This window comes from Myotis daubentonii, chromosome 3 (genome assembly GCF_963259705.1).
Source record: "Myotis daubentonii chromosome 3, mMyoDau2.1, whole genome shotgun sequence".
In the NCBI taxonomy this organism is placed as follows: Eukaryota; Metazoa; Chordata; class Mammalia; order Chiroptera; family Vespertilionidae; genus Myotis; species Myotis daubentonii.
In genome coordinates this window covers 133,853,051-133,867,081 of record NC_081842.1, presented here as the reverse complement: position 1 = coordinate 133,867,081, position 14,031 = coordinate 133,853,051, and the positions used below count along the sequence as shown (strand labels likewise).

Sequence of the window (14,031 nt, the reverse complement as noted above, 5' to 3'; positions counted from 1 at the left end):
CACCTAAGGGCTCAGGTCAACCTCCCCCTCCTGTTCCTATTCTGTCCGGGAGGGGGTGACCGGCCCTGCTGGTGCGGGACCTGAGAGTTGGAGAAAGAGAGTAAAGGCGGAGCTGCCTGGCGCCTTCAGGACTGAGGCCCAGATCTGGGCTCCACCCGGGTCCTTAATCCCCGTGGACTTCCAATCTCTCTCTCTCTCTCTCTCTCTCTCTCTCTCTCTCTCTCTCTCTCTCTCTCTCTCTCTCTCCCTCTCCTTCTCTCTCCCTCTCCTCTCCTTCCCACTCCCTCTCCCTCTCCTTCCCACTCCCTCTCTCCCAATCTCCACTTTTTTTTCTTTCTTTATTTATTTTTTTATTGGGGAAAATTCACCTGGCGTGCCTCTAGATTTGTTTTCGTCTTCTATCTTTCAGGATCCTTGCGGGACTTGGTGGGCAAGGTGGGCAGATGCAGAAGGCGGACTGTGTGCGCTCCTACGGGATGAAGCTCAGTTGGGACATCAACGACCCGCAGATGCCTCAGGTATGTGACACAGCGTGAGTGCACAGGTAGTGCTGTCCGTCCAAAGAAGGAGGGTGGCATTCAAGTCCTTGTGGAGAGCAGCTACAGCGTTTCGACAGGTTCAAGCCTCGGACTAATGCAGTGGTTCTCAACCTTGGCTGCACATTAGAATCACCTGGGAATCTTTTAAAATCCTGATTTCTGGGCCTCATCCTCTGGAAATCGTTTCTTTGTTACTAATGTTGTGGCCCCACCCCATAACAAAGAAACAGAATTTCGGGAGGATGAGGCCCAGAAATCAGGATTTTAAAAAGGTTCCCAGGTGATTCTAATGTGCAGCCAGGGTTGAGAACCACCGGACTGAGAGGGCACAGTCCTCTCACTGCCACGTGCAAGTCCCAGCTTGGAGGGCAGAGCCTTCCCAGCACAATTATAGCCAACAGCTGTAGTTGTAAGCTTGAACCTATGGTCTGAACACGTGGCCATGTGTCTGAGTGATGTGGGCTTGATAGAGTTCAGGTGCATGTAATTGAGTAGATTAGAACAATGTAAACATCTTGACCACGTCCTTACTTTACCTCGTGGAATCTGGCTATAAAATAAAGACTTGGCTCTCGGGCGGGCGCTGTCGCTAGCTCTCCATCAGAGAGGACAGCGTCCCACCCAGACCCAGCTTTCCTTCTCTTGGCTGTCTTTTCTCAATCCTTCACCGCCCCCTCAGGCTCACCGAACCTGGCTGAGCTGGCTGGGCACATAAGGCGCCCAAAGTGGGGCTGAGTATGCCTTGGCCCTGCCAGCTCGCCACCAGTCCTTGCAGAGACTGTGGACAGAGCATACACAAACACACATGCCAACAAACACAGGAGAGTCCTCAAATGTAGATGGACTCTACAAAGGGCAGAGTTGGGTTTCTAGATGTATCTTTGCCCAGCTCTTTCTTATGGCCTGTCCAAGAACATTGAAACTGTCCACCAGGCTCCACCTTTCCAGTCCTCTTGGGGGCGGGGGTGGGATGCCTTGCTCCTCACTTTCCTTTAACCAAGGTAGAAATCAAGTGAATCTCTCCTTTTCCATTCTTTGAAATCCATGAGAAAGGTAGGGGAGAATCTCATAGCATTGCTTCACATGCACCAACATGTGAGACAGGACTGCAATCCCTGTGAGGGGAATGGTGAACAAATAGCATGCCTTAGGCAATTTATTCAGATCCCCGGGGGTGCTGTCTGGATGAAGCATGGCTCCTAGGAAACTCCAGTCATGCTAACCAGGCCCTGGGTGCCCACAGGGCCCCTGGAATCCAGAGTTTGGACATAACTTCTGGGTTTACTTTAATGACAAGAATATCTATGTCCTTTTAGGGTGGATTTGTGTGTGTTTTTGGTTTTGTTTTAATGAAACAAAGTGGTTTGGAGCCAAGTCCAGGGAATTTATGCTTTGTCATACTGGTTTGGGGCAAAAGCTGAAGAGTGACTTTAAAGTCCCAGGTGTAGGTGGAGGGAGAGTGGGAGTGGCCTCCCAAGCATTTGCAAAAGTGGACTTTCCACACTGTTGTGACATGGGAATGAGAGACTTGGTTTTTACTAAGCATCTAACATGTGCCGTATAGTTGTTCAGATGGATAGCAATTCAGTAGCAAAGTTTCGTAGCCTCTCAAAGAGATCAGCAATTTTTGGATGTGTTTTTTGTAGAAAGTTTGTTCTTTTTATTTGTTTTAAAGTCTGCCTACTCTACCGTCACACTGTATCATTTTTGTGAGAGTAGACCACAGGACAGTAAGGGCATCTCATTCTTGCTGACTTCAGTCCATATAAATTTTCATAGGAAAAAAGCTAATCCTGCATTTTAGAGCCACAACCAAATAATTAAAATAGGGCTCCCCTCACAAGCCATATTTTCTGGACTTCCATAAATGTGGGCAATTTTTCCTTTGGAGACTGGCTCTTAAGCAAGGGAGTGTGTGTGACATCTCCAAGGGGACAGGTACACTGGGCTATATAAAGAGAACTGGGAAAATGTAGGCTTCTAGCCCTGTTTTGGCTAATTGAAGGAGCAAGAGCTAAACTGGCTGTATGACCTTGAGGTAGTTATTGAATTTGCCTTAGTCTCAGGCTGCTCACCTGTCATCACGGGGCAAAATAGATAACAATCTTAAGCTCTCGGCCAGGTCGGCTGTGGTGTTCAGCGTGTGCATGTTTGTCTGTGTCTGAGTGCATGCACTTGCACGTGCCAACACATTAGAGCAAATGAAACCCAATCCTGGAGTCCTCCATTCTTGTTTTGACTTAAAAATACCGTCTCTGTGGCTTCATTTTCAGTGTCACTACTTCAGTAGCTGGTGTGAGACATGGGAGTCTAGTCTGTATACAGGGCAGCACTAAAAAAATAGCCTGTTCTGGAAAACTTTCAATTTGTTAGTAAGGTCCTTAAATTGAAATGTTCACTTTAACAAGATATTAGCATTTAGTATGAACTTAGAGTTGATAGCACATCATTATATATTTCATTTGTCACTAACCTTAAGTCAATCTATTAATTTATTTCAATTATAATATTTCTAGAAAAGATAAGAATGCCTATTAGTAATAATAATGATTTCAACAATATCTCTGTGGCTTTGGAAACAAAATTGCCTATTTACTTATTACTGCTAAAATGTACAAAACTAACAATGTGTGCAAGTCTGAATTGTCCAACTGAGAATACTTTTGCTCTGCAAATGTTGGATCTAATTCTCTGGGGTGGTGGGAGGGAGAGATGTTGCAAATGTCTTATTACTGTGGTAATACTCTTCTGAGCCTCTGTCATACCAGTAAAGCCAGTGGGGTCTGGCAACTCAGACTTCTGTTTAAATCCCAGCTATGCCACTGTAGAAGGTTCTCTCTCTCTCACTTCCACATCCTTATCTAATACATAAGAGTAACCGTGCACCTCATGCAACATTGCTGTAAGGATTATAGATACTGCATTAATGTGGCTTTGTGGGCCATACTGTCTCTATCCTAAATACTCAATTCTGCATCGTAGTGTGAAAACAGCCATAGACAATACATAGACTCATGGACATGGACATACCCAATACAACTTTACTTATGGATACTGAAATTTGATTTTCACATCATTTTCATGTATCAAATAATATAATTTTTTAAAAATTTCCCCCAACCATTAAAAAATATTTAAAACCATCCTTAGCGTGTGCTAAAACCTGTGGCAGGCTGGACTTGGCCCACAGTCCCTTGTCTACTGACCTCTGTCTGTACCAGGTGCCTTTAGGGCAGGGGTCAGTAAGTGCTCATTGAAGGGTAATTTTATATTAAACTGATATATAAGAAAGACATTGCGGCTTAATAATGCAGAACGTGATGTAACATGATTGCAGCCATGTGGCTCTTTGTTGAGAATGACATTCCCGGTTGCTCTGGGGAGAGGCCCAGTTCTTAGCAGGCTTCTTCCCAGTGCCGGGGTTTACCTTGATGTCAGGCCCTTCATCACAACGTCCTTGAAAACTTGGAGAGCTAAACTGGGAGGAACGTCGGAAGTTGTTCCTGCCTCTCTGATCTTGCTCTGAGTGTCACTGCTAATGTGACTGACAGGTTTGGAATAGAGCCAGGAGTTTTGAAGAAAAAGTGCTGAATTGAAGTAAAGCTATTTACAGTCTCAATTGCAGGCCAGTAAGAGACCATCCCAATCACTTTTTGCCCTGGTTCTTTAATACTTAATCTGGAAATGTTTCCAACATTTAAATATACAAGAAGTGGTATAACATGGTGATAAGGAGAAAAGGCTCTGGAGTCACACTGCTAGGGCTCAAATCCTAGACCTAGAGCCAGGTCTTACTAGCTGGGTGACTTTGGGCAAGTCAGTTAACCTCTCTGGCCCCCAATTATTATTAGGTAACACTGGGAGAATAATATTATCTATTGCCTGGGTGTTATGAAGTGTAGATGAATTGATACATGTACAGCATTGAGAAGAACAGCACAATATGAACATCAATTAGCCAGTTGTCAGTAAGCTATTATAGACAAGATGTGTAGCATTTGTGATGACATTGCTTCCAAGTTTTACAACATTTCCAGATCTAAAAGGGACCAATTTTTATTCTGATATGCTTGGAGAAAATTAAAAGCGCATTGTGTTGGGTTTGGTCTTGGTAGACTTGACCGCCCTTCCTTTTGTGCGCCTGTCCAGGAGCCAGCCCACTTCGACCACTTCTGCGAGTGGCCTGATGGCTTCGTGCGCTTCATCTACCGCAGCGATGAGAAGAAGGCGCAGCGCCACCTGAGCGGCTGGGCCATGCGCAACACCAACAACCACAACGGCCACATCCTCAAGAAGTCCTGCCTGGGCGTGGTGGTGTGTGCGCAGGCCTGCGCCCTGCCCGATGGCTCCCGCCTGCAGCTGAGGCCTGCCATCTGTGACAAGGCGCGGCTGAAGCAGCAGAGTGAGGCCCCGAGGCCTGGGGTGGGGGCGGCCTTGCAGTCCTGAGTTCCCTACATCCAGTAATTTCCCTTTTGTTCTTTTGAAAGGGTCTGGAATCGAGCTGTTATTAATATTCTCCCCTCTGGCTTTGCAGAGAAAGCATGCCCCAACTGTCATTCCGCTTTGGAATTGGTTCCCTGTCGAGGGCACAGCGGATACCCAGTAACCAACTTCTGGAGGCTTGATGGCAACGCCATATTTTTCCAGGTGGTTGGGGGGACACCACCATTTCGGATGCATATTTTCATTGTATAGTAGAGACCAAACCACCTGCCATGTGCCTTAGGAACTCTGGACCAAACCAAATACAGCTCCGTGGCCAGAAGTAGGTGCTGGGTCTCCCAGGGCCTTTCAGGCTCCTTGAGTAATTAGTGTGCTCCTTCCTACTGTGTGCTCTGCAAGGGCAAGAGATAGTGAGCATGTTGCAGTTAGAGTTGATTTAATATGGTGAAAGGACTGTTGGTAATCTTTTAAAATGTCTATTCTTATTTTTTTAAAATACATTTTTATTGATTTCAGAGAGGAAGGGAGAGAGAGATAGAAACATCAATGATGGGAGAGAATCATTGACTGGTTGCCTCCTGCACGCCCCCTACTGGGGACTGATTCCACAACCCAGACATGTGCCCTGACCAGGAATCGAAACTGACCTCCTGGTTCATAGGTTGACACTCAACCACTAAGCCACGCCAGCTGGCAGATGTCTATTATTGATGCTGTTTTATTAGCTCAAGAATTTTTTCCTGTCAGTTTGAAAAAACAGACATCAACTTGGGATCTTGGGAAAGACATAATTTTTACTAACATTGCCAGTTTCCTTCCCTATTAATGCAGGCCAAGGGGGTTCATGATCACCCAAGACCAGAGAGTAAATCAGAAACAGAAGCTAGAAGAAGTGCCATCAAGAGACAAATGGCCTGTTTTTATCAACCCCGGGAAAAGAGAATTCGAGAACTGGAGGTAATGGGGAGCTGACGTTACATTGTGGTCTGTGTTTATTTTCATCACAACGTATACTGGTAATTATGTAAAATGTTAAGTGTGGTATTAAATGTTGGGTGTGGTATTCACACCCAAGCAAGGTCAGACAATAATTTAAAAGGTTTGATTATCTGTGAAAATTGTGTATCTCCAACAAAATGTCATTGAATTAACATTTTGGATAGCGTTTCCAATTTCATCTCTTCTCTTAAAAAAAAAAAGTCAACTATCTACACAGTCAATAATACAGTGAGTATGCTGACTTGCTGATACAAGGGCAGTTATATGATGGTACTAAAGAAAGATATATTTGCATACCAACAGTGAGTTCACATGCATCCTTGAGAGAGCCCTTTACATTATTTACATAGAACAGATAGCATTTGTTTGGCCAACTAGATCCAGTTTGGCTTTTCAACCAAAGCATGCCAAGCGGGCAGACTGTTAGTCTGAGGATAAGAGAAACAGGCATTGTTTGAGCTCTTTCTATGTGCTAGGCACATAAGGTCTAAAGTTTCACACATGAGACGTTCACAAAAGCCTGAAGAGGAGGCTACTATTATTGAGCCCCATTTTTAAAATTAGGAATCTGAGACTCGGAGAGATTAAGTAACTTGTTCAAATAATGAGGAACAGGGTCAGGATTTGAACCCTGATCTGTGTCAGGCTCTAGAATCTCCACTCTTACAAACATAGTATAGGGGAGGACAAGACCATCTGCCACTCAGACCCACTCTTGCCTGGATACTGTGGACCCACATGCAGCCATGTGGTATATACACCCAAGCAAGCTCCAGCTATGCAACCCCTGAACCAGAAGCCCAATTCATGTCCTGAGCTGTGTAGTGCTCACAACACAGAACCCACCAATTGGAAGTTTTTTTAAATATATATATATATATATATATATATAATTGATTTTAGAGAGCAAGAGAGAAGGAGAGTGATAGAAGCCTGGGTTTCCCTCCCACCATGGGTCCTCCACTAGCACAGCAGCTGAGCTTTCCTCTCTGTGGCCCGCCCTGTCCAAGCTCTATGCTCAGGGAGTCAACTGCACCGAGAGGGGGCCAGTTTGCCTGCTGTGCTGAAGTTGGAGTTGGCTCTTCTTACCTAGAATGATGACCAACTTCTTTAACGCATGCCAGGCCCTCTCATTATACCCTTCCACTGCTCTGGTGGGAGTGCTTTCAACACCCCCTTTCTTCAATAAGTCAGACGCTGAACAAAAGGCCTAAAACCAGGGAGAGGATGGGACCACCCTAACCTACCGGCTCTATTTTGCACACCAAGATTGAAGCAGCTGCCTCAACTGCTTTCAGCTTTCCCTCAGCACAGCCTGGACCCTTGGAAGCCAGCTTTCCTTCCTGACTTTTTGGCAAGCCCTCTGATCTTCATTTAAGACTGTCTGGGCTTCCCTCTCTGCTGAGAGGAATGAGGTAGTTGGACCAGATGCTTTTCACTTATAAAAAGGAAATGGGAAGAAAAAAAAAAGAGAGAATCATTGATTGGCTGCCTCCTGCATGCCCCTTACTGGGGATTGAGCCCACAACCCGGGCATGTGCCCTGACTGGGAATCAAACCATGACCTCCTGGTTCATAGGTCGGTGCTCCACCACTGAGCACACGGGCTGGTGGAAGTTGGTTGGAAGTGGATTTTTGGTTGGTTGGTTGGCTACTATTACAGGTGAGAGTTGCATTTTATTTACAAATAAAAATGTATATCTTTTTAGGCAGGAGAGGATCAAGACAACAGTGGACACTTCAACAACATACCTACCCTGGAAAATCCAGAAGAATTTGATATAACTGCTGACGCTGGCTTTCCTATTCTAGGGCAGTCTTGCTTTTCCTTCCAAAACTCTGATGCTTATAAGGCTACCTGTGACCTAGCCACCTTTCAAGGGGACATAATGCCACCCTTTCAGAAATATCCAAACCCAAGAATCTATTTGCCTAGGTCTCCTTGCAGCTATGAATTGGCAGGTCCTGGTTATATAAATTCGAGTGCATATTCCACCCTGTATAAAGATTCCAGCAGCAACGCTAATGACACAGAGTGGATCCACCTGAATGCACTACAGTATAACGTCAAGTCATACAGCAGCTTCCAGAGCAGCTGTGATTTCACCAGTAAACAACATGGCTGGAAACCAGCTCTTGGAAAACCTGGCCTTGGGCAGAGGACTGACCCTGGACAGTTCCAGGCCATGGCCACTCGCCCCTCTTATAACGCAGAGCTTCCCGGTAGGTACCTCACCACTCCCCCACCAGGTGCCCCAGCCCTACAGACGGTGATCACTACCACCACCAAAGTGTCCTACCAGGCTTACCAGCCGCCAGCTCTGAAATACTGTGACAATGTGCGGGAAGCTAGGAGCCTTTGGGGCTGTAACTATACTTCTGAAAACACCCCGATGCCCATGTATCCAGAAGCCTTGGACCTTCCAGCTACAGTCACCAGGGCAGCCTCTCCATCAATGTCACTTCCCTTGAAAATTCCAGGAGATTGCAGGGCCATCAGACCCACTGTGGCTTTTCCTCAGGAGTCAGCTCCTTCCAGGACAGACCGAGCAGAGACCTGGGATGTGTGTGCATCCGGACTGGGGTCTAGAATCAGTCATTCAGACAGAGTTAGTCCATTCTTCAGCTATGACAATGAGGACTTTTAAACAGCAAACCTGGTCACAACATAATATTGGTGTCCATGCCGGCAATGGAACATGAAATGGCCACTCTCTCATGTTGAGTTGGGAAATTTATGCAGCACAACATTTTTAAACCCACTATACTACACAGAATAAGGTCTGGAATGTGTCTTTGTTAAATGAACAAATGAGAAAACTGGAGACCACGAAGATGGAATACAAATTAAACCTGGTTCTCATTCTAAGCCTTTTCCCATTAGACCAAGGGTCCTCAAACTACGGCCCGCAGGCCACATGCAAATACAAATATTGTATTTGTTCCCGTTTTGTTTTTTTACTTCAAAATAAGATATGTGCAGTGTGCATAGGAATTTGTTCGTAGTTGTTTTTTAAACTATAGTCCGGCCCTCCAACAGTCTGAGGGGACAGTGAACTGGCCCCCTGTTCAAAAAGTTTGAGGACCCCTGAATTAGACCATATTAGAGCATCTTTACTTGGCACTTTGAGGTTGCCAAACAGCTTCAGAAGGAAATCTTTACAATCTTACCTCTGGAGTCGTTTCTCGGGATTTTTGTTTAGCGTTTAAAACCTGTTAAAATAGTTTCAGGTAGTAATTTTGATCACTTTACCTCCAAATTCTTTGTCTACAGCTTTTAAAATATTCACACTATTTTAAAATATTTACACGATTGCAATGATAAAATGCAGTTATTTTTAAGATAATTTGTTTTCCTTTGTCAGCTGAAGAGCTTTTATTAGCATTGACAAATGTCTTCATAATAGAGATAGCCTAATGATGATGTGTACTTAATGGATTATTATACTATTTATCTAATATACTAATTATTATTATTATACTAATTATAGTTTTTCTGATTAGGTTTTAAAATTAGAATTGAGATATTTTAGTCAAAAACAGCTTACCATTTCTTTGTTACTTCTTATAAATGTAATTGATAATGTTCAATTAAATGTAATAAAGAAGCTTTAGAGTAATGTAGCTAATGCTTAAGTTATTTCAAAACAAATAGAAAAAATATTGTTCATATTATGACCTGAGAAACAGTTGTTATAATAGATGAGAACATATTACCCTCTTTAACAGTGTTGTTTCACCTCCCTCGTTTACATATTGGAACTAACCAATCCCTGTTTACCTAGCCTACAATACTTCATTTGCATGAAAGAATTACATTTTCCAGGTTCTACTTTTATAAACCCTGCCTTTGTTTGTTCTCGCTGGAGCACAGTTTAGGTTGTTACCTGACTCTGTGTCTCTGGAGCTACAGCTCCTTTCACTCAAGTATTCTTTATTACAATCTAAATTTAATTTTGGTTTACACCCCCTTCATCCATTTTGCCCACCACCACCTCCTACCTCTGACAACTACCAATCTGTTCTCTGTATACTAGTATATGAGCTCAATTCTATTGTTAGTTTTATTGTTTAAATTGCACATATAGGTAAAATCATATGGTATTTGTCTTTTCCTGTCTGAATTCACTTAGCATAATGTCTCCAAGGCTCATCCATATTGTCGCATGTAGCAAAATTTCATTCTTTTATATAGCTGAATAATATTCTATTATATGATACTAGGGGCCCGGTGCACAAAATTCGTGCACTGGGTGTGTGGTGGGGGGAGTGTCCCTCAGCCCAGCCTGCCCCCTCTCACATACTGGGAGCCCTCAGGCGTTGACCCCCATCACCCTCCAATCGCAGGATCGGCCCCTTGCCCAGGCCTGACGCCTCTGACAGAGGCCGCCTTTGCCCTGCCCCCCAGCTCTTAGCTCCCCCCTGGGTTTCCGATCACTGTCAGTGGCAGGGGGCTTCTTCCTGCTTTCCCTTTTGCCTCCCTGCATTGTGCCTACATATGCAAATTAACCGCCATCTTGTTGGCAGTTAACTGCCAATCTTAGTTGGCAGTTAATTTGCATATAGCCCTGATTAGCCAATGAAAAGGGTAGCTCGTACGCCAATTACCATTTTTCTCTTTTATTAGTGTAGATAGTTATATATACTTTATATATGTGTATATATGTGTGTATGTATATATGTGTATATGTGTGTGTGTGTGTGTGTGTGTGTGTATAATGTGGCATAGATAGATAGATAGATAGGCCACATTTTCTTTATCCATTCATCTGTTGATGAATGCTTAGGTTATTTCCCTATCTTGGCTATTGTAAATAATGCTATAATGAACATGGGGTGCATATATACTTTCAAATTAGTGTTTTCATTTTCTTTAAATAAATAGCCAGAAGTAGAATTGCTGTATCATGTAGTACTTCTATTTTAAATTTTTTGAAGAACCTGCCTACTGTTTCCATAGTGGTTTTACCAATTTTCATTCCCACCAATGTGCAAGTGTTCTCTTTTCTCCACGTCCTCACCCACATTTGTTATATTGCTTTCTTGTTGTTAATTCGATAACCCAAGGATGTTTTTTCCATTGATTTTTAGAGAGAGTGGAAGAAAAGGAGGAGAGGGAGAGGGAGAGAGAGAGAGAAAGAGAGCCAGAGAGCGAGAGACATCAATTGGTGGCTTCCTGAAGGCTCCCTGACTGAGGCAGGATTGAACCTGCAGTGACCCTTTGGTGCTCAGGCTGACACTCTAACTACTGAGGCACACCAGCCAGGGACGTTATATTGTTTTTATTTTTAATTGAATCTTTATTGTTGAAAGAATTACGTATGTCCTCCTTTCCTCCCCCCATTGGCCCCTTCTAGCCTGCCCCCACCCCCCAACCCAGGCCTTCACCACCCTATTGTCGGTGTCCATGGGTTACGCATATATGCATACAAGTTCTTTGGTTGATCCCTTCCCACCCACCCACCCTCCCCTGCCTTCCCTCTGAGATTCCACAGTCTGTTCTGTATATTGTGTTTTTATACTAGCCATTCTAACAGGTGTGAGGTGACACCTGCCTTGGTGATACAGTTGCCAGAGTTAGCAAATAAATAGACAGGATGCCCTGTTAAATTAGAATTAAGATGAATAATTTTTAAAAAAATATATTTTATTGATTTTTTACAGAGAGGAAGGGAGAGGGACAGAGAGCTAGAAACATCGATGAGAGAGAAACATCGACCAGCTGCCTCCTGCACACCTCCCACTGGAGATGTGCCCGCAACCAAGGCACATGCCCTTGACCAGAATCAAACCCGGGACTCCCCAGTCCGCAGGCCCACACTCCATCCACTGAGCCAAACTGGCTTGGCAAAGATGAATAATTTTTGAGTGTAAGTATATCCCAAATATTGCATGGACATACAAAAACTATTCATTGTTTATCTGAAATTAAAATTTAATTGGATGTCCTGTATTTTACCTGGCACTTTTACTTGGTAAAAATATTATAATTCAATTTCATTCTTGTTCAAAATATGGTGAATGACATTTGATGAACTAAGACTAAAAATGTCTTTACATAAAACAATTTGGTTGTTGAACTTCCTCAAGGAAATAGTATTTATTTTAACTGTATAGTCAATGAGAGAAAATATATTTTATCATCTTTTAAACTATAAAGATCATAAAGTTAATAAGGATTTTTAACAGGCAAAAATCACCCTTTAATATTTCTACTTACAAACCACTTTGATCAGTCAACCAGATTCTCTAACATGAACCTCTTCAGTTAATAGTCACTTTGTTTATTCATATTTCTATACCACTTGGTTAAAGCAAAAGAGAGTTCTTCATATCATATGTCAGTAATAGATTGTCCATTAATTGGTCCATTAGAGCTTGGTCTTCTGATCCTCTCATAGCTAAGCTATCCACATAACATTGCGTTTTACAGTTTGATAAATCTTTTTAAAGATGAATTCTGGGGCTGGGGCATGGAGAGAAGAGATTTAAGAAGCTACTCTCAGACCTCAGCCACCTGAGGCTGTCCTGACTCATGTACCAGAAAGACATTACTGAGTAAAAATGCCACTGTCTGCCTATGGAGGTTTCTGTCTATGGGTGATAAACAGTCTCTTTTCTAAATATATATATATACTGAGTGGCAAGATTATTATGACCATCCCATCAGTACAATGAAGTGAATTAGTTATTCAAATAATAATAATAATAATAAAACCTTGAGACTATTTGCTTAGAAGCTTTCAATATTCAGTATTTTTGGAAGTGTCAATGAAGTAGTGATGGGGTGGTCATAATAATCTGGCTGCTCATAATAATCTGGCCACTCAGTGTGTGTGTATGTGTGTGTGTGTGTATGTGTGTGTGTGTGTGTGTGTGTGTGTATCTCGAAGGAAGAGGGATAGAGAATAGAGAGAGAGAAACATCAATGATGAGAGAGAATCATTGATCGGCTGCCTCCTGCACACCTCACACTGGGAATTGAACCCACAACCCAGGCATGTGCCCTGATCTGAAATAGAACCGTGACCTCCTGGTTCATACATTGATGCTCAACCACTGAGCCCCATCAGCTGGGCTAAAGAGTCAATTTTTAAAGATAGGCTTTATATATGTCCACATTCATAATGAACATATGTATGATTGTTTATTCAAGCAAATATTTGAACACTTACAATGTGCAGGATGCTTTTCTGGGTCCTACGATAAAGTGATGGGCACCATGCCTGGTCCTTGTTCCTATGGAGTTTACATTTTTTGTGACAAATATCCTATATAATAAAACTCTAACATGCAAATTGACTGAAGGGCAGAATGACCAGTGGAATGACCAGTTGCTATGACGTGCACTGACCCACTGGGGACAGCTCCTGGGTTAAGCACTTGCCCCCCTCCAGAGGGAGGTGACCAGCGGTGGCAATCAGATGGCCCTGTTTGCCGGCCAGGCCTAGGGACTCTACCCATTATATTGGGAACAGTCTTTTAGATTTAAAAATTAAAACCTGGAAAGGCTACTCTAACACTAAAAAAACAGGGTGATGCAGCGATGACATGCATGGACTCTGGCTTGCACATTTTGTGGTCAGCCCTGATTCTGACACTTATAACTCTGTGACAAAGCCAATTGCTTAACTTCTTTCTGCTTCAGTTTTTTTTTTTTTCTACCCATAAGATGGGGAAAATAGCACTACTGCCTCAGAAGGATCATGTTATGTACTACTTTTTATAATCAGGGCAAAAAAAAATGTAGCTGCCCATACAACAGCAAGATACCTTTCACCTGTATGAAAAGTATGATCACTGGTGCATGCGGTGTCCCAGATTGCGAGAGGGATGTCTGACTGCCGGTTTAGGCCCAATATCCCCGGAGGGGTCCCGGATTGCGAAAGGATGTAGGCCAGGCTGAGGGACACCCATGTACTAGACCTCTAGTGTTCTCAATAAAGAGGGAAATGTTATGTATATTATTTTTTCATTGTTGTTAATCCTCACCCGAGGACATTTTAAAAAATATTTTTTATCGATTTCAGAGAGGAAGATGGAGAGAGAG

General features: G+C 43.2%; 1 protein-coding gene across 1 annotated transcript; it reads left to right on the top strand.

Moving 5' to 3' along the window:
* The first annotated feature begins 443 nt into the window (after window positions 1-443).
* Window positions 444-8,629, top strand: GCM2 (glial cells missing transcription factor 2). The gene is made up of 5 exons (XM_059686056.1): window positions 444-518; window positions 4,689-4,941; window positions 5,074-5,186; window positions 5,814-5,939; window positions 7,691-8,629. Exons 1-5 carry the CDS (start codon window positions 444-446, stop codon window positions 8,627-8,629), a joined length of 1,506 nt encoding a protein of 501 aa, XP_059542039.1.
* The last annotated feature ends 5,402 nt before the right edge of the window (window positions 8,630-14,031 follow it).

Bases quoted from the DNA above. Each gene is read 5' to 3' on its own strand.
- GCM2 (XM_059686056.1), top strand. From the start codon at position 444: ATGCAGAAGGCGGACTGTGTGCGCTCCTACGGGATGAAGCTCAGTTGG. The intron at 519-4,688 runs GTATGTGACACA...GCGCCTGTCCAG, and splicing joins ACGACCCGCAGATGCCTCAG to GAGCCAGCCCACTTCGACCA. The intron at 5,940-7,690 runs GTAATGGGGAGC...ATATCTTTTTAG, and splicing joins AGAGAATTCGAGAACTGGAG to GCAGGAGAGGATCAAGACAA.